The 22,010-nt window shown below is 36.4% G+C and overlaps 1 protein-coding gene across 1 annotated transcript; it reads left to right on the top strand.

Annotated features, from left to right (window-relative positions):
* The first annotated feature begins 1,127 nt into the window (after positions 1 to 1,127).
* LOC149839447 (GTPase LSG1-2-like) lies at positions 1,128 to 19,820 on the top strand. The gene is made up of 7 exons (XM_090004130.1): positions 1,128 to 1,699; positions 3,135 to 3,227; positions 4,693 to 4,779; positions 9,213 to 9,306; positions 17,155 to 17,211; positions 18,083 to 18,162; positions 18,234 to 19,820. Exons 1-7 carry the CDS (start codon positions 1,473 to 1,475, stop codon positions 19,417 to 19,419), a joined length of 1,824 nt encoding a protein of 607 aa, XP_089860256.1. The 5' UTR covers positions 1,128 to 1,472; the 3' UTR covers positions 19,420 to 19,820.
* The last annotated feature ends 2,190 nt before the right edge of the window (positions 19,821 to 22,010 follow it).

Below are 22,010 nucleotides of genomic sequence, written 5' to 3' on the forward strand. Positions count from 1 at the left end.
TAGTTTAAATTCCTGGCTCGGTGGATTGACCCAATTCCTATCCAGGTTGGGTACAAGAAGAGCCAGGCTAAGGCTTTATACCACAGGTTCACTTAGCAAATTGGGTCATCCGAGTTCTATATGGACCCAAGTATGCTTTATAATTTTCCAACCCCAAGTTCCAACTAAGCTGCAAATTTTCCTTGTGAAAAACATATGTTTGCTTTGGTCACAAGGTCAATATTGTGACCAATTTGACACAAGATTCACGGCCAATCTACTTAGCAAAGTGGCATAACTCTTTTTCTTTTTGTTTTTTTTCACATCTAACACTATAGATGTCATCTAGAACCAGCTTTTTCATAGTCAGAATCTGATCTATATACAAGTTTTTCTAGGATCCAAAAATCAACAACTATGAATGGATTGATATTTCCAACACATAAAAAAATGTTTTTTCATTGAAAAAATATGATCCAAGAGTCATTCTTACTAAGTCGAGTATGCTGAACATATCTCTACGAGTTTAAATTATGTCAAAACAACAACTTGCATCATGAGAAAGTGTTATAATCGTTATTTGCAATTACAGGATCTTGGAAAAAATCCAAGAATCACAGGGCATTGCAAACATGCCGGAAAATTCAAAACTTTATGGGGATTTGTTTTTGCTTTCTGTATTTGGTCCCGCACACGGTCTACCCTAACCCAGGTCAGGTCAAAACCCGACTCGACCCTAGGATTTCAAAACAGGACCGCAGTGAAAACTCAAATTATATATAAACCGGAAATGGGTCCAACTCAAGTTGCAATTGTGATCCACAATCTTTCAAAGTAAAACTTATTGAAGTGGTCTGGTTCTTGGTATCTGGAATTAATAGGCTCTTGCCGAAGCGGGAACAGGGTCAAAACCAAACCCAACACTAGTGCCTCAAAATCGAACCTAAGAGAGATGCACATGCACGGTTCGGTTCCGAATCAGATCCGACTCGTTGACGACCCTGCCCAGGTCAAGGATTTGGTCTTACCTACTTGCGTTCAACCTATCTCACAATTGTATCTTGAAACTGGCGATATTTTCAAAGGATGATACAATAATGAAAAAAGCGAAAATATCATGTCTCAACGCGCGACATTAGTGAGAGAAAAACACTAAAACAGTTTTTGCAATAGTTTATATTATTTATGGAGTATCCACGTGTCAATACAAAACTTAATATTACGATATGTTACCGATATTTTAACGATAAAAACCTGAAATTTAAAAACATCACCAGATTTTCCCTCGCCGAGTTTTTTTTTTTCTTTTTCCGAGAACGCCGTTCATTTGCGTTCTTCCCTTCTTCTTTCTCTTCGTTTGGGTGGCGGGCTTGGTTGGCGCAGAACTGTCTTTCTTCTGCGCGTTGGCGTTTGGAGAGGGAGACCAAAATCTCGATTTTCTTTCCGTCCCCGAATGCTCAACTGGGCGGGCTGGTTAGGGTTAAGGCAGAGAGATGGTGAGGAGCGGGAGCTGCAGCAAGTCGGGGGTCGGGAGGGCGCTGGTGAAGCAGCACAACCAGACGGTGCAGCTCGGCAAGGAGAAGGGCCGCGCCCTCCGCAAGCAGCGCGTCCTCGAGTCCGTTACCGACGTCGCCGACATCGACGCCGTCATCGAGCAGGCTGAAGAAGCAGGCCGCGTCTTCGACGCCGATAATCCGCTCCCCGAGCTCCTTATCAACCTGTGAGTAAATCCCCCCCCCCCCCCTCATCTTGTTCTTTATTCACTCCTGTTTCATTCATTCATCCGTTTTTTCTGGATTTCTTATCGAGACGGTTCTCCCAATGAGTCAAGAATCCCTGGAATTCGCTAGCGAGATTGCATGATTCGATAGCTTTTAACTTAATTTGGTGGAGTTTCTCTGTTTGTTGCCCTTGATGATGAATGATTGTTGGGTTTTTTATTTGAACTATCATTCATGGCACTGTGCATCTATTCTTGATCATACAACTGTTGTCTTGAAACTATAGTAAGTTTGGAGATAAGAAGGTGAGGGTGCAAAGAATTTATATGATGCATTCAAGGGTGTTTGATGTACCAACTTATCCAGATAAATGGAATAACTTAGGGTAATACAATTTCCAGTTTGTCCCGTTTATTTGGATATGTTGGTTTGACAATTACCCATGAGTAGGGGGAAATGGAGTCCGAACAGTTGTGTTAGCAAATATAAATTTTTATTCTTTTGACCACGAATGATGTATTGAAAATGGGGAATTCTTTCTAGAATGCAGCACTTTTCCTGCTCGTTTTAGTTGTTAATTCATTTAATGGTGGATAAATTAGGGCACCAGTCCATTAGATAAACTCCTAATGATTCTAACCTCTTAGCAAGTTGATTTGTGCATGCCTTCCTGAAGGGTGGCTGAAGGTTAAAAACATGATATTTTCAGAAATAAGTGAATGCTTTCACATAGATGATCCACGTCCACCTTGGGTTTTGTTTATCTAATTTGTAGTTTGTGTTCTTTATTAGATACGTTTGATCTTTGTCCTTGGCTTGTAGGTGTATCATTGCTGAACCTTTTGTTGGTAAGAATAGTCATAAATATCACCCATAATTTGAAAATGTTACGATTTTATTGCAATGCTTTTAAAGGGTGATATTATACTGAAAAACCCGATATTTTCAAACTATCGTCTCTTTTGAAAATATCATGTTTTTAACCTTAACATGATAAAACACTTTCCTAGTTTTTATATTTTTAGGTTTTCATTATTGTTTTTTATATAATTATGTATATGTACACCAATATTTTCCCAAGACTCGTTATCTCAAAATATTGCAAGATTTTCCCTCACCAATATTTTCCCACAAACGAGATTTGTGACTATGTTAGTAAGTCCATGCATGTTGCTTCTTTCTTCCTCAACATTTTTTGGCAGTAGAGAATAATGTAGACTTCATATGCCCATTTATATTCGAATTATTGCTCTTGTTTGCAGCTGTGATTCATATCCTTGTTTGGATCTTTCTTTGTAGTCTAATCACCCACTCTCGTATACATACTGTAAAACACTCATGGACATGGTTACTAGCTCAAACAACTATGTTAGTATTTATGTTCATTGTATGGTTACTGGTGCTCTATACCTTTACACATATAAATTTTTGCAGTGACTTGAACCCTGATTTAACACCAGAGGAAAGGAGACAGCAACAAAAGAAAGAAGAATTCTTGTACAGAAGCAGCCTTCGTGTCCCTCGTAGGCATGTATTTCTTTCTTTTACTTTATTATTCTTTCTTCTCTGATCTTATGCCACCGTAGGCTATCTTGTTTTCATTATAAGAAAGGACCAATTCTCTTGAATGCTTGATGATTTGTGTTAAAGCTGTGTAGTGGTTTGAATCTTGTTCCTTCCTTTACTACCTATTTCTGTTTAGTGGTTTCAAATTAGCACATAAACTCATGTTTTTAGTGTTCTCCTTTTACTATGTTGTAAAAGCATTATGGTTTGACAACTTTTCATAATATAAATAAAGTAACAAACTGTGTTTCTTTTTTCTAATCTTTATTATATATGGTTAACTGGGGTTTGCAAGGTGTATTAGGGGAACCTTTTTCCCCTTTGGATTATACTTTTGGCTTGTACAAAATAGAATACTTAAGGGAGTCAGCATTAGGTGCTTACTGCTTAGTAAACAATCTGCTCAAGATTTCTTGATCAGGGACTAACCTGAATGTGTTTGTAGTTGTCAAGATATTGCTTCCAAAAACCAACCCCAAGTCAATTTTGATAACCTGGGCAAGATACTCTTGAGGCAACACTTGCACGTGCCTTAAGTTCATCATTAGTGTGTGCACATGTGCATGTGTTGATGGCTTACTCCATGCCATCAACCTATCTAGAATCTTCCGAGGCTAAGTTGTCACCAGTTGGACTTAACTTCCAGTGCCAGATTTTTGTCCATTTCTTCTCTGTGCTTTTGAGGCCAAGGCACAAATTGCATTCCTTAAGAGCCTAATGCTCCTTACAAGAAGGTGCATCTTTTCACCAAGAAAAGGAAGTTGTCTGGGATGAACCTCTTTTGAGCAACTGACCATTTCTATTGTTAATGTATGGTATGGATTTTCTAGTAAGATGGTAGTCCATGTTTCACAAACTGTGGAGTACGAAACGACTTGACTTCATAAGTGTTCTCCCCATGTTCTTCAAATTCCTTATCTAAAAGGGCTTGAATAAAACCAGTTGTCCATTAAACATTTACGGATGTGATGGAGGCTTCCTTTTCTCTGTTGGCTTGACTCTCTTCCCTCTTTTGTTGGCATATTAAGATCTAGAGTCAAGTTAATTTTTGACAATTCAATGGTCAGTCAGAAGTTTTACATAGGATCCTGCCCCAGCCTTGGAACCAATTCCATTACGAAGATGGGTTCATTGCTCCTCTGTGTGTGTGTGTGGTGAGCCAATTCATTCATGTATGTCCAAGGGAGGGAGGGGAACCACATGATAGTTCTTACTTTGTGAATGCTTGTTTGACTTATTCAATTGAAACCTATTTCGTGCCTTTTCTTCTGTTATTTTCAATTGTTGCTGTTGATGATATGATGAAATCATGTTCTCTCCATATGCATATGGCAGATGCATGCATCTGTATAATACACATACATGCACATATGGATTGCTGCTGGTATCATTGCACTTGATTTACTTACATGGATAACATATGCAGGCCTCCTTGGAACATCAATATGTCTCCAGAAGAGCTTGATGATAATGAAAGAAATGCCTTTTTGGGATGGCGTCGAAGCCTTGTAAGGTTAGTTTTGTGGACTTCATAATCTTTTCTTATCATATGCATAAACCGAGGTTAGCAGCTATAGAGTAAGTCAGATTTAATTGTTGTCATAATTTTTTCTTCCTACCCCTAGGTGCAAACCTATGTCACACGGACTCTTCTAACAGGGCACCGCACCCGCGTCGCACCCGCACCCAGGCGGGTGTGACACTTGGACACAACTTCCTTTGTGTTATATGAAGTCAACCACACTGAGGTCCATTTCTATCCAAAAGTAGATTCAGTTAACCCTAATCAAGTCCATTTTTATCTATATTATATATATAAATACTTAAATACACACAAATACACATAGTGTTAACTTAAAACTGTTAAAAAAATTATATATATATATATATATATATATATATATATATATATATATATATATATATATATATATATATATATCCTCCCCGCACCCAAGTTTTTTTAAAGTGCCGCATCCGTACTCGCACCCTCACCTATGTGACATAGGTGCCAACTTATATTTTTGTCTCACTGATTTTGCTTTCTATATCTATACTTGTTCTCTAGCTTGTCTAGATCATTCTCTCTCTGTTATCTGAATTTCATGCTTTCTAACTTGAACAGTTGGGTGTGTTATGCTGTAGTAAATACCTATCATGTACATGATAGATTCATACACACCCTCTCACATGCGTATAATAAAAAAAGTGCAAACTAGTTATATACTTGAGGAATTTCTTAAATTGGTTTTCATCCCCATAGAGGATCTAGTTGTCAACTTGAAGTGGCAAATTATAGTTTTTCCTGTAACATATTCCAGGGAAAAGAGGCTGTCTTGTCAGCTATCTCATATGCCACTATATGTTGTATTGAAAGGAGTATCTTTTCTTAATAAGTATGATCAATTGGACATAAACTCAATTTTTTAATTTTCCCATTTGATCCTTTATCCATTTTCCCCCTTTGCTTCTGGTGGCATCAATATGCCACAATATCTTGTTTGTTTCTCTAGGAAAATAGATGTCTGAAAAAAAAATTTCAATCTATTTCTTCCCTTCTAAATCAGACGAATCAACCTATTTAACTTATTTCATTGCTTTGCAAGTGCAGCTGACTCATTGTCAAACTTTTCTGTCAAGGATCAAATTTCCTTCTGAGTTTCAAGGGATTAAGAAACCTATAAAATATCCATCCTTGTCAAGATGACAATCTCATCATATTGATATTTCATTTCTATTGGATTAAAAAACCAATGGTTTGGAATTAAACAACTAATGGATTCTATAATATGGTAGCATAATAATTGCATGATTCCTTTTCAATTTCATGTCAAATTTTTCAACAAGCCCTTCCATGAGCTATGAATCTACGACAAGTTCGTAGATCATCCCATGGATTTTCATTCTATAATTTTATGGTTATTGACATTGTGCATATAAAATGGCTAATTATCTTTACCCTGTTTCCTCACTTATTCAACTTTGTTTGGGGTTTTATTTATTAGTATTAGAGTCTACAGAAAAAATTCCTTGATTCTTGCATTTTGATTAAATAGCTAATAATCTCGTTCATTGATACACTCTAAACTGGAATTGCATTCTAATTATATTCAAATAGTTCCTCTCGAACCCTTCCAAAAGAAGTAAAAGTTCCAGTCTTTTTTATTTGATAATTAGTTATTCTTATTTTATATCATTTTGGTAGTGAAAGAATTAGAAAATGACATTGCAATATTGCATGCAGATTGGGGCGGTGAAGATACATATTTTTGGAGTTTATTTGAAGTTCAGTTGTAACATCTTTTTTGGTTCTGAGATGGAGAGTTTTTTGCATAGGTTGCATCATCAAACACAGATGGTACAACCCATTCTAATTTCTATCCTTGCAATATGAAACAATGCCCAAAAGTTGGGCCAGAAAAGTAACTTAACCATAGTGATGAATCTTTACTATCTTTGGAAACATTGTGATATTATCATGATACTTTAACAAGACAAAATACCAGTTATATTTTCTGGTCCAAGATTGAAGCCCATGAAATACAGTTTCTTGTTATTTTATATTATTTTATTTGGTTAGTTTTCTAATTTCTCATGATTTATTAAAAGCTGAAAATATCCCTGAGAAATTGCCTTGCCGAGTTATCCCAGGACCAGCATTGGTGTTTATGGTCCACATCCTAAAACTCATCTATTAGTGAAGATTCTTAAGTGGTGTATCTAAGACCATTTTTGGCCATTTGGGGATTGGTGTCACTACAAAATTTAATGCCATTCATGCTGATTTCCAGTGTCACCTTTGCCAAATGGTGATAGAAATAAGGCTCATTTTTAATACTATACACTTGCAGACAATCACCAATGCATACATGCTTGCATAATGGATATGTTTAGACCTTTATTGCAAATATCTTTCATATTTGAAAGTTGTGATGTTTATGTAAGATGTAAACAGAAACTTCTTAAAATTATCAAGATATTTTCAGATGTCACCAAATTTCAGTTTTTCAAAGAACCGTTGAAAGATTTTCCTGATACTTAAAGGCAATTTTTTCCCACATCCCTTTTTCTTTCAGTTGAATGTTGTAACTGGATTGGTGGAGTGGGACTATCTTAACCAAGGGGTCTTGGGTTTGAATCCTGCCAAGAGGTATTCCCCTAGTGGATCAGTTTGGTTGTTAGACAGAAAAGAAGGATTCTTCTTCTGCACACATACACACAAATGCACACAAGTACACCCATGCCCCCCCCCCCCCCCCCCCCCCCCCCACACACACACACACACCACACATGCACAGATACCCCGCTAGTACATACATAATATACACATATATATTTACATATGTGTGTAATGAAACAAGGAGTCTTTACACATTACACACCTCACTCAAGAGGCGCAAATCACACCCACAAATGGTCCAAAGCACAAAAACCACTAAGAGCTTATTAAGAACTCAATCACAAAGCACACATTCATAAGTCCACTATGGGATAATAAAAAAAGCACTAAGGCTTACATAAGCACAAGAGTGCATACAATATCAAAAGAGAAACACTTAAAAATAATGAATTTATTCATCAAGGAGCTTCAAATACAAGGGGATTTAAGCCCTTATTTATAGACAAGAAGATGCCAAAAGGGAGCCTCTAAAATAGAAGTTAGGAGGCTCCCAACGACTATATGGAGGCATATACAACAATGCCTTTACATAAAGAAATAGAAAATACAAAAATTAAAAAGAAGAAGAATAAATAAAAACCTATTTTCTAACTTGTACAAAATAACAAAAATGCCCCTGGTGAGCAACCCAAATTACATTATTCATTAGAGTTACATATATCTTGAATATATATATATATATATATATATATATATATATATATATATATATATGAAGTTATACATATAACTTAACAGTGTGTGCATGTAAGTGTATGTATGTATGTTAAATTTGATTATTTTGTGTAGAAAAACAGGAATTTGAAAAATCTTCTGGGGCATCTCACGCTAAAGAATTTTTTACAGGGGTATTTTGGAGTAGCCCATAGTATTTTCTTGTGACTGTATTGCTAGTCCTCTCTCTCTCTAAAAAAAGGATCTCTCAAAGAGTGATTGTACTTTAGTCTAGGATCAAAGCAATTGTACTATCCTTATCTAAGTTAGGTGAGAATGGTTTTTGCATGTGGTTTTAGCTGTGACATTCATAATGAAAGGACTAAGAAATGCCTAAAATGAGGAGTGTTATAGAATAACATACTGAAAATATTTATAAATGTAACAGAAAAGAAGAGTTAAGAAAAAAAGAAAAGAGCGGGTCTAAAATTATCTTGATGAGCATAATCAGTAACAGCAACAATTCGTATTTTTATTCTAATATTTTAGGCTTTTAACTAACTAATCAATGGCACATGTATGATGCTTGTTCAAAGATCTAAAAATATCTTAGTGGAAGTAATCACCAACAGTCAAGCAACTCATAAGTTGCTTCTCGTATTTTAGGCTTTTAGCTAACTAATAAATGGCTGGAGGTATGTTGTGCATTCCTTTTTCGAGAATCATCAGCGGTACTTAAGTAATTTAGCTGAATGACCTTTAGGGGCACTTTCTACTAAGATAAATGGCAATTCTTCTTTTATGCTAAATAATTCTGAAGGCCAGTGTCTTTTGAGTTTCTTACTTGTGGGACAAGATGTAACTAGGTAACCAATTAGTTGCACATTTAAAATATCTGGTTTTCAAGGTAGCTGGTGTACTTCAGCCCATGTTTTCATGCTAGGAATTTAAGAATGCCTTTTGAATCTCTAAATGCAATAATGGTATTTGTATCATAGTTGCCATAAAGTTTTGTATTTTTTAAAATTATTTCCTGTTTCTGTTATAGCTCTTATCCTTTTGCTTTTAACATGATCTTGAGCAAGTTTTTTGTTGTATTTGTGTTATTTCAGGCTGGAGGAAAATGACAAGCTTGTCCTTACACCTTTTGAAAAGAATCTGGACATATGGAGGCAGTTATGGCGTGTTCTAGAGCGCAGTGATCTAGTAATTTGTTTTGCTTCTAGTTTTTCTCCTATACGATTTGATTCCTTTATTTTCTTGTGTTTGAAATATGGCAAAGTAGATTTGTTTCGAAGTGAGCAACTTGACATCTTTGGTGTGTGCATGTTTGAGATCTCGTCTTTACTACTGGATAACTGTGCTCATAGAATGTAAAGAACCCAAGCCCCCTCCCCCCACTCCCTCTCTCTGTTTTAGTTACTGTTGGCACATAATAATCAAAGATGGTGAGTAGAAGGGACTGCATTGCTTTCTAAGTGTCTTGCTTCATACGTGGTATTGTGACATATGCCAAAATCCAGAAAGGTTTGGGTCTCTACTCGTGCACCATGGGGAAGATGTTGTCACCCAATTGGTGTCCTAGTTTAACCATTCATGTCATTCTATAGCTGTAGGTTTCCAGCTCTGCAATTTGCCCAACGACAAAAGTCTGATATCTGTCAGGAAGCTTCAACAGTTCCTGTCTGCCTCATCTTTCTCAGTTGCTTTTGAGCAAGAAAAAATATAGTTGTCTGGAGAGATGGAAGAAGTGTGGGGGAATAAAAGAAAGAGGAAAGGATTAGAGTAAATTATCTCTACTTTTTGGCATGATTCTTCCATTCATCAAAGACACATTTTTTATGTTCATTAGGTAATAAGGACTATAAAACATGTAGATTTACAAGTATCTACAATGTAGAGACAAACACATTCCAACAGCTGCATATTTTTCTATACAAATAGAAAAGGTAGTATGACTTGAGCGAGATACCAGGTTCACCTGAGCTGTGTCATGAGTTAAGGATAGACAAGTTGAGTCATGAGTCACTTGAATTTTGAACTATGGGTGCAATGGGCAGTAAGAAACACATGGAATTCAATGCCCTAATAGGAGCAACTTATTGATTTAACTGTTTGTTTGTTTGTTCCTTAGTCTGGTTGAATCTACAATTATACATTTATTGTTAAGTACTAAAAGCTGGCTGGGGAATGAAGCTCACAAGTTGATATATTGTACACATAAATTATAAAAAAGAAAATGTAAGAAAAACTAGCATATAAGTGGATGAACATAGGAAAACAAGTTGTGTACATAACATGATACATATAGAAAAAAAACTTAAGGTGTAGTCCGTATGCTGTTTGTTTTGCACTATGTGGTAGGGTATCTATACCAAGGTTGTAAGTATCGTATCGTTACCTGTATCGGTCTGGCCCAAAGTAACAACGTATTGTAAACGTATCGTAAATTTTTAATAAAAAATTTCAAAAAATTCTAAAAAAATAAAAAAATTTAGCATAAATTATAAAAAAATCATGTCACATAAAACAATGATGAATTGCACAAAAGACAACTATAAATTCACATATGAAGGCAACTACATAATTTAAATTAATAACAAACCATGCAACTGATAACTGACAATGTAAATAAAAGACAACTATATAATTTAAATTTTAAACACAATTAAAGCCTTACATTTAACCAGTAAGAGTTTATGATAACTAAAACCATTACATTAGCCAATGCCTTACATGCCAAACTTCATATCTAAAGTTCTAAACTATAAAGATCCTAAAACTAAACTATCTTCTAGAGCCTATTTGTCAAACATCAGGATAATATTTTCTCAGTTTTGTATCCAACTGCCGCTCAATGATCTTTTTATGTTGGGTCATTTTTTTGGCAAGTGGATCATCATCATCATCTTCAGAATTTGGAACAATGATTGGAAGTCCTTCATATTTGCATTTTTGCAAAATTCTTCTTCTTCAAATTTCTTCTATTTCAGCAATGACATCAATACGAAAAGTTGCAGGAATAGTTGGAGAATCACATAAATGTAAATTTTGATCTTGACCTACAATCTATGTCACAGGGATTCGGCTAGCAGGGTGCCGCACCCGCGTCAACGTGACTCGATGCGGGTGCGGTCAACCCGATCCTGGGTGCGTTGACCGCACCCAGGATCATTTAGGTCCATTTTTTTTTTTTGGATTTTTTTTTTAAAATTTGCCCTATGAAATGGGCTGAGGAATTTTTTTTAAAAAATTTCTGTTGACAGCTGCTGCTGCTCCTGCCTTTTCAATCCTGATCCTTCTTTTTCGTAAAGGATTTTCTCTCTCCATAATAAATGATAATGATGGTGGTAGCCTTGCTGATCCTTCTTTTTCGTAAAGGATTTTCTCTCTCCATAATAAATGATAATGATGGTGGTAGCCTTGCTGATCCTTCTTTTTCGTAAAGGATTTTCTCTCTCCATAATAAATGATAATGATGGTGGTAGCCTTGCTGGCTATTCACTGTTCTCCTGACGAGATGGGTGCGCTATCGTGCAGCTGTATATAAAATGAAATTTGAAAAAACCCGCGTCGGGGGAACCCCCAGACCCCCATATATATATATATATTTACATTTTTGCCCCTGCCGCACCCCCGCACCCGGGTTTTTTGGAAGTGCCGAATCCCCGCACCTGCACCCGCACCCGCATCCATGTGACATAGTCTACAATATATTGCTTAAATATATGCAACCCACCTCTAATAATAACACCACAAAACAAACATCTCAAATTCAATTGTTACCCTAGTCGTGATGCATCATCAATGCTTCTGCAGTATTTCCATGCAGGATCATCTCTAATATGACATGAACGTGAAGACGACATCACAGGATCTAAAATAAAACAAAACCAATTAAAAAACTCAATAAGAAGCACCAAACACACATTTACCCAAAAGCACTCAGTAATCAAAGAATATAGATTTTGTACCTTATCTCACTTGAGTGAAAAAATGGTGGAAATGCACTCTTGATAAAATTGCAAAAGCCCTCTCTCTTACGCACGAATTGACCTCCAAATTGATCTCATGGAACTTAGGGTGTGTGGGTTCCCTTCTAACGGACTCTAGACATATGGAGAACTTGGGCCTCAAGAGGCCTTTTAAATCCAAAATGAAAAAAATATAACTTTCGGCCTTTGTTAAGTGCGACAACATTGTATTATATAATATATATTGTATCATACGATACAATATGACACATGGGTGTATCATATGATACACCTAATACAAATACGATACATGCTCGTATTGCGATACGAGTGTGTATCATATCGCAAAATACAAAAGTAACGATATATATCTTATCGTATCATACGATACATACAACCATGATATATACGATGAAACTATGACCACTCATCATGCTATTTTGTATACATTAATATGAAAAAGCAATCCAAGTCAATGATTAAAGGTTTAAACAAACGTGTAGATCATTGATTTCTCATAAGGTAATAGTAGAGTCCTAAAAGCAAGATCCACCAATCCATAGTTGGAATTATTTATGGTTGAGACTAGGATGGTACCTGATTGTCTTCAAGCCCCCAACTCTTGCTATTGATTAATGAAATATCTTTGCAAATGCTTTCACAATTGTTGTCTTTCATAATTCCAAAATGTCACCTCTAACTATGATATAAGAATGGCCCATACTGTCCATCTTACTAAAAAAAGATTTGTTGATGTTGAAGGGATTCTAAGTCATAACATTATTTAGTACATAAATTACCCAAGCAAAATTCAACAAAATCAGTTATAGGGTATTTGGCTCTGTAATCGGGACACGCCGAATTGGTTGGTGTATCCGTGTTGACACATGTTGACATGAGGGTGGGCACCGGATGCAGTGCGGGTACGCCGTGGTTTGGTCCTGCACTGCGTCGGGTCGGGTCCAACGCAGACCCACCCCCTCTCTCTCTCTCGCTCTTGTCTCCCCCCCCCCTCTCGATTCTCCTCTTTCCCCTTTCTCTAGTTTGGAAAACGACAGGGAAAACAAGAGAGAGAGGAAAATAGAGAGAGAGGGGGAATTGAGAGAGAGAGGAGAGGAGAGGGGGGAAACGAGAGAGAGAGAGACGTCTCTGGCTTCCACTCTTCCTATTCTTCTTTTGTTGGTGCTGGAGGGAGAGAAAGGAATCCTTCCCCTCCACCACACCCAAACCCTGCCTCTCCTGCTTCTCTTCCTTCACTGGGGGTGGCAACCTAGGGTACCCAGGCGGGCCAGCCCAGAACAAATCTCTTTCTCTCATGTTTTTTACCTTTTTCTTTTTTCTAATTTCTTTCATTATACCTGTGCTATGATAAGACCTGGGTCAAACTTAGGTATGAATGACCCAAGTCCTATGTCACACGGACTCGGCTAGGAGGTCGACGCACCCGTGTCGACACGCCCCGACACGGGTGCGGCTTCGGACACGGGGCAGACTCGGTCAACAAGTGTCGGACTTGGTGAACGCACCGGGGCAGAGTCCGTCCACTTTATAGACTCGGTCAACTTTGACCGAGCCTATTGTTGTCCATATTTAAAATTTATTTTGGACTCGGGTCGGGTCTATATCCGAACCCGACCCGGATCCAAAATGTTTATTGTTATATTTTTGCTTTTTTATTATTGTTATATTGGGCATTACTTTTTTATTTTTTCTTTAAAATTTACAATCTTATTATTAATTTATTGTTATATATATATATATATATATATATATATAGCCGAGTCCCTGTGTCCAAAATTTTTGAAATTGTGCCGCACCCGTGTCGCTCCCGTACCCGCACCCATGTGACATAGCCCAAGTCTTGTTCAGACCTGGGCTAGACCAGATCTGGATCTGTTTCAACCTAGGTCTGAATCATACCTGTGTCAAAGCTGACCCAGATCAGAACTAGACCTGTGTCAAAGTCCAAACTTAACTCTTATTCAGACCTGGAGCAGACCAGATCCGGATCTATTTCAACCTAGGTTTGAATCAGACGTGTCAAAGCTGACCTAGATCGGAACTAGACGTGTCAAAGTCCAAGCAATATATATATATATATATATATATACACACACACAACAACAAACAACAACAACAACTACGCCTTCATCCCAAAATAATTGGGGTCGGCAAATATATATATATATATATATATATATATATAGCTGTGTCCCCGTACTTACATTTTTTGGAATTGCCATGTCGTAGCCTCCGTACCCGTATCCGCACCCGTACCTAGGTGACATAGGTATTTGATGGTGGTTGGGCTGAAACTATACTTTAAACCTGTACTTAACATATAGCGATTGATGAACATCTTCTATTCTGGCATGGTCCCTTGGTGTATATTGTTTACAAATGATATAGTATTTGTTAGTCAAGATTTTGAAGATGTCCATAGCGGTAGCACCTCTTGGCGCATAACAGGGTGTCTGAACCATAATAGTGATTTTTCTGTGTTATAAAAAAAAGATATAGTGATTTTTTTTTGGGGGGAGGGGGGTGGGGCTGTTTCCCTTGGATTATCCCAAAAAAAGATAAGAGTAGATGTACTACAGATAGAACTTTGATGGTGTATATTATTAAAAATATGTTCATGGATTAGTAGAAAAATTCAAAGTATATGGAGTGCTAGTATAGTGGGGAACTCAACAAGAAAGTGTCATAATCTATGTCATAGGGACGTGCCATTTTGGCTACATGTCCTTGCCATTTCGGTGCCTTGTCCCTGGTGACACAAGTGACACGCTGATTGGGACACATTCTTACGACCATTATTTTACTATTTTTAATAATATTTGAATAACAATTGCAAGTTTAAATATTAAAAAATACCAATAATAGATTTTTATTAATTAAAGTAAAAAATTCCATGTCCTTGTGTCCCATTTTTGAAAAAAAAATAACTTGCAAGTCATCCTCATCCTGTGTCCTTGAGACCACAAATCTTTGTGATGTCATAATCAAGATGCAAGCTGTAGAATGCAACAATGCTAAAGTTTTAATACCTAGGTCTATAATATAACAAGACGATGTGTTTGAGTAAAAAAAAAAAGATATTTTAGAAATGAATATATGAGAGGATATTTAAGAGTATTGTCAATAAAAAAATAGGAGAATGTCATTCAAGATGGTCTTGATATGTTCAACACAAACTTATCACAACAGCAATGAAAAAGGTTGACATGAAGCAAGTTGAAGGAATTGGGAAAAAGAAAGAAGATGATTGAAGATAGGGCTGTCAACTTGGTCAAGTATTTGACCCATCCGGGAGCATTGGAATCCACTCATAAGAATTAGCCAGGTTCATATATTGACAGGTAAGAAAACAAAAACTCAAACCTGATGCACACAATTCAAATGGAATACACACATACAAACATAAAATACTTGAGTCATGCCATCTCGACTCTGATGCCCGACAAGAATATCCTTCAATACCGACCCACATATTTCAAGGGTCAGGTTTGACCGTTTGGGTCGACCTGAATAACATTCGGGTTGGCATTTTTATGCCCCATACCCCAGTATTCGGGTTCAGGTCAGGTTGGGTGCTCGATAAAAAAAACCCATTGATAACCCTAATTTAAGACTTAAATCGAGACCATAAAAAATGTGAAAATTTATAAGTAATAGAGTCTGTGGCTCAAGGTAGGTAAGGAATTGAGGAACATGCCTGGTAATTGGTAAAGCTGATCCCATGTACTTGGTGTAAGGCGTGATGATGAAATATGGATGTTCGTACCTATTTAGGTATATTCTGTTAAACTTTTGCTATGGATCATATATTTGTCCTTTGTTGTAGGGTTACCGGAAACACTATAGGACTCGGGAAGCATGCTTCCTCGAAATGCGTTTCAGAAGCACGAAATGCATTGCTTTCGAAATGCGTGGGGAAGCAACCCTTTTAAATTGGAAGCACGCTTCCCATTTCGCTTCCTCCTTGCTTCCTCTATCGCTTCCCACTCGCTTCCCAATATCAAGAAGTGAATTTTCTTTTTTTGGGGGGCTTGGAGCCTTAACAAATTTTTTTTTGCCCAATATCGAGAAAACTCGATTCCTATTCGCTCGAATCTTAGGTCGCTTCCCTCATTGTTTCCTCTTCGCTTCATGTTCGCTTCCCTTCTCGCTTTCGAGACGATTCCCGGTTCGCTTCTACGTTATCCCGCGCTTCCCGCTTCCTAAAATTTTAGAAGTGCCTTGCTTCCCAAATCGCTCCCCGCTTCTGCTTCCTCGACTGACAACTCTGGTCTGTTGCATGTATTGGGGCTAAACATAGCCAAAATTCTCTTTCTCAGCAATTTCTTTGAGATTTTCTTCAGGATTTTTTTTTTCAAAAGTGGGTTTTGTCTTTTAAAATATTTCGAAATATAAAGAATTAAGAAAATAATAAATAATAGATTTTAGCAGTATTTTTGTGGAAACATAAAAAACAGTTAAAATTTCTAAAATAGAATAAAAAAATAAGAAAAAATATAGTTAAAATTTAGAAAATGAGATTTTTTTAGAATATCCTGATATTATCCCTATATTTATGTGATACAAATATTTTGAAAATGTCTCAATACTTTCCCTTTAATATTGGCTGATGACTTTTCTTGTAAATACCATGATATTTTCAAACTATCAGCCATATTTTGTGGCTATGGGTGTAAATGATGGAAACTCCTGTTTTGTTCTGCTGGCTTCTTGGATCTTACATATTTCTGATCTGAATCCTTATAAAGCAATAGCTTTCTATCTCCGCTTTTAGGTTGGAATTTTAGTCATCATTTATATGGGAATTTGGATGAGAACTATCTGTTTAAATTTGTATTCTTTTGTTATCATTTATCTGCATATTAGTTCTTCATTTAAAGCAGTAATTATGACTGAGGTGCAGATTCTGAAAATCATTGACGTAAGCTGTGTAATAGTTGGTCAGTATACTTGTGTTTAATGAGCATGCATTTTCTCTATATAATATTTTAACATATCATCTTTTTCAGTTATATGCATCATTAAACACCTAATACTAACACTTTTGTGTTCTGACTAGCTTGTTATGGTTGTCGATGCACGAGATCCATTATTTTACAGGTGCCCTGACCTTGAGGTAAGGTTACATTCATTTCCACTTTCACATGGTTATTTAATATCCTGAAATAATACCATATAACATAATTAGTAAATACTGCTTGCATATATATAAATCTGCAGTCTCATGTTATCTCTTTGGAATGTGAGAAAGCTTTTCTGTAACCAAATAGACAATGACAATAGATAGTGGTTTTAGTCTTAAATGATATTAGATTTTTTGCCTATTTATCATAATTTTGAGAGAGTTGCTTTAAGATAGTGTCAACTTAAGTTGTAAGGCATATATGGCAAAGTAGTTAAATTTGTTCACGCCTATACCAGCAGAACGACTGATTTTTTATATATATTGATTGTGATTCTGTGAAGGATCTTTTGTTTACTCTTCTTTTTCTCTTTCTTACAATATTTTAATATTTGTATATAATGACTGTCAATGATTGTGGCCATGTCATACCTGTATTTATCAGTTATTTATAATGCTAAGACCAAAAAGGTCATTTTCCACCTGCATTTCTGAGCTTCCTATTTATTCTTGTGGACTTGGAGATGTAATGATCAAGCTACGTAATTTCATGGTGTGATAGCATTTCAACAATTGGAGTTCTTTTATGTTTCCTGAAAGATTGCCATGAATAGTATTTAGACAAGAATGTGTGTGCACAAAACACCTAGTGTGTGTACAAAACACCTATCCCATCCTCCCATCCCAACCTTCCAGTTATGTTACCACGGGCAATTGAAGCTTGAAAAATGTTTACTAAAATAAATTGATTTGTAAAGAAGTTCATGTGCAACATGAATTAAAGTTTTTGAATGACCTTTATTATTTGTATTGCTATAACTGGTTATCATGAATCTGATTGAGATTCTCATTCATCCTTCCTCAGGAATATGCAAAGGAGATAGATGAGCATAAAAAGACTATGCTACTTGTCAATAAAGCAGATCTTTTGCCCTTTACAGTGCGGTAACAGTTCCATCTTACAATGCTTGGCTATAATTCTCTTTGTTTTTTTCTAATTTTTCTTATGTTTTCAGAAAAAGTTGGGCAAGATATTTTCGGTTCCATGGAATATTGTATATATTTTGGTCTGCAAAAGCTGCATCTGCTGCTCTGGAAGGAAAAAAGTTGAATATCCCCTGGAGAATAGAAGAGGGGGAACTTCCGTCTGACCTATCAGATGAAGATGTGAAAATTTATGGAAGGGATGAACTGTTGGTTCGATTGCAGAGAGAAGCAAAGACTATTGTTGAGGCTAGAGGGGATTTCCCTGGCAAGAGCACCGGGCAGTCGTGTCAGTCTGAACGGCTGTTTCCAGCAGGTGGTGCAAGGCATTCTGATAGTAAAAGTGTCGTAGGGTTTGTGGGATACCCGAATGTTGGAAAGAGCTCAACGATAAATGCATTGGTTGGTGAGAAGCGGACAGGGGTTACTTCTACCCCTGGCAAAACAAAACACTTCCAGACCTTGATTATTTCAAAGGAGCTTACATTGTGTGATTGTCCGGGGTTAGTTTTTCCATCCTTTTCTAGCTCCAGATATGATATGGTTGGCTCAGGTGTGTTGCCTATAGATCGCATGACAGAACACCGGCAAGCTGTGCAGGTTGTAGCCAACCATCTTCCCAGACTTGTGCTTGAGAGTGTGTATAATATAAGCTTACCCAAACCCAAACCATATGAGCCACAGTCTAGACCACCTTTTGCTTCTGAGTTACTGAGGGCTTATTGCTCTTCTCGTGGATATGTAACATCTAGTGGACTTCCAGATGAAACACGAGCTGCACGCCAGATTCTGAAGGACTATATAGATGGGAAGCTGCCTCACTTTGAACTGCCACCAGAAATTCCTGGAGATGTTTCTAAGCAAGCTGAATCAAACACAACAGAGCTCAGTCATTTTGGTGTTTATGCCAATATGAAAGGGGTGGAGTTGGTGAGTGTTGACTCAGAAAAACAGCATGAAGCCAGTGAAGATGCTGTTTCATCTAATGTTGCTCATCTATTGAGTGACCTTGACGCATTTGATTCCTCTAATGGTCTGCTTGGATCTGTTGCTTATGCGAAAAAGGAGAAGGCTGCAACTGCATCACATAAGCATCACAAGAAGCCACAGAAGAAAAAAGACCGATCGTGGCCGGTGGGAAATGATGGTGGTGATGGAATGCCTGTGGTGAGAGTATTTCAGAAACCTGTGAGTTTTGGAGCTATGAAAGCTATCTGACTGTTTCCTCAGTGCTGTCTTTGGCTTGTTGTGTCCTGCATCTCAACCTTGTGTTCTCTTTTTATCACCAGTTGGCTCAGCTATGCCACACAGATACTCCATTTTGACCCCCGTGTCCCCTTATATACCAGTCATATTGAAACTTCATAAAAATGACTGAATCCCCGTATCCACAGCTGTATCGCTGTGACATATGTTGTCTGGACTGTAAATATGTCGACATGCTCTGTGGCGGGTGATGTGTAACTATTATGAGCTCACTAATTCATCTTCTGCTAAACTGAATATTTGTGATTCTGCCCAATGTCACAAATTTCATTCTTGGGGACATCTCAACAAGGGAAAATCTTGAGATGTTTTCAAAAGACCTGGTTTTTCTCAGAAAAAATATTTGGGATTTATTATTGACTCGGTTTGTTTGTGTATCAAATGGGATGGAATTTCAATTCTGTAGCAAACCATGCTATTGACATACATAAAAATATAGCCAATGGGAATAATATAAGAATATCACAAATTGCTTTTATTGCACTAATATTGTGATAAAAATGTGAGTTTTTCAAGTCGCATATAGAAGGCTTTTGTATGTTCATAGTAGAACTATTTTTCAGGATGCCCACATGATGGATCAAGATTAGAATGGAGGGCTCTTAATGGGTCCAGAGAAAACATTTGAAATGATGAAGCCCGGATTATCCTATCACGTTGAATTGACTCTATGCTAGCCCGAGTCCCAACATCAGGAGAGTACCAACATCGGAAATGGATATATGGTTTGCAGTTTAAAATCACTTATGCTTGCAATTGCATTCTATGGTTGGTAAGGCCAAGGATTTAATCAACACATGAATGGAATTTGATGAGATATTTGGTGTAATATCGTGTATTTTCATACTTAGTTAAATTTGAGATTTTTAAAAATTTGTCTAAGTATTGAAGAAAAATCGATAAATACTTGGTATTATGAATATGTTAATTGAGTCTGGGCTTGGTCCAGGTCTTATCGACAAGGTCTAAACGAGCCAACTAAAATGTGATAAAAAGTATTATTTACAACCTTTAAATTTGAGCGAAATTTGGGTTAAATTTAGGCAAATTTTGGAGGCAAAATTTGAAGTATATACTGTTAGGTGCCACTTGAAATTCAAAGTCCAACTGTATTTTACTTTTTTGAATTCGGGCTATGGTTGACCTAAAAAACACAATTTTTCAAAAAAGGCTCATCTCGATGGGCCAGATCCGGATTTGGATCAGACTAGATTCAATATATATAATCCAAATTAATATAAATTTGGACTCAATTCAAGACCCATATTAATTAAGAATTGATCCAGCTTACGATCCAAATAGATTTTGGATATGGATTTGGATCTTAGATTCAGATTCAAAATCTAGATCCAATTAAAAGACAACTTTATATTTATTATATAGGTTAAATTAAAGTAATTTTAACGTTTAAAAGATTCCCAAATAGGTAAGGTACCCTCTATTTTTTTGAGAATTTATTAATTAATAAATAATGTATTAATTAATTATTTTGATATAAAAATTAATATATTTTGAAATTTATTAGGAGAGACAACTAACTAATTAGGGCTTTTATAAGAGTCCATTAGAAGCCTTAGAAAGAGTAGAAGTTGGAAAGATTTAGAATTCTATGAAATTAAAAAAATTTAAAAAAAGGTCAAAAGTAGAATCTTTTGAAAATTAGAAAGTAGGATTGAAGATGGACTCCCACATGGGAAGTTCAATCTCCAGCCACAATTAGAAGGGCCATCACCCCTTATAGAGCCTATTATTTAAACTAAGAAAAGAAAGAAAGAAAGAGAAAGAGAGAGAAAGAGAAAAAAAAGAGAGGAAAGGAGAGAAAGAAAGAAGAAGAAGAAAAAGAGAAAGAGAACAAAAAGAAGGAAGAAGAAGAAGTAAGATGAGACCTCCTTCCTCTCCAGACATTGGTCGATTTTTCGGTCTTTTCGAACTTCAAAAATAAGGTACGGATTCGTTTCTTTCGATTCAAATAGGGAAAAAGAGTTTAAATATAATTTAGGTGATATTTTCTAAAGAAAATCATGAATTTGGTCCAATTTTCCATATTCAAAATAGGGAAAACTGACATATGCATGGTGATCTAGTTTTATTTCAGATTTAAGATTTGATTTTCATATAACAACATGCTTTAATTCAGATTTATGTGCATATATATATATATATATAATCGAACGAATCTGTCCATAAAATAATCGGTCAGATTTGGACATATCTAACCATTTTAACCTTGAACAAAACGGGATAGATCTGTCCCAATGCACTTGTCCAATTTGGATAGATTTGTCCAATGCAATGGTGGACAAATATGAAAAGATACTGTGTTATGGTGGTTATGGTTTAGAAAAAAAAATCTGAGTACCATTGGTTCATGGAGATTATTTTAAATACTATTTAAGAATCGGAGAATATTCAGTTTATGGCTATTATGCTATTAAAAGCCTGAGCATGTTTGGTTCATGGTAGGTGTTTCATGATCTATTCCTTTATCTTAGGCTATTTCAAAATCGATGTATGTTCGGTTCATATTATTATATCATGATGTT

The sequence above is a fragment of the Nuphar pumila genome, chromosome 4 (assembly GCF_984573655.1).
Source record: "Nuphar pumila chromosome 4, dmNupPumi1.hap1.1, whole genome shotgun sequence".
Classification (NCBI taxonomy): domain Eukaryota; kingdom Viridiplantae; phylum Streptophyta; class Magnoliopsida; order Nymphaeales; family Nymphaeaceae; genus Nuphar; species Nuphar pumila.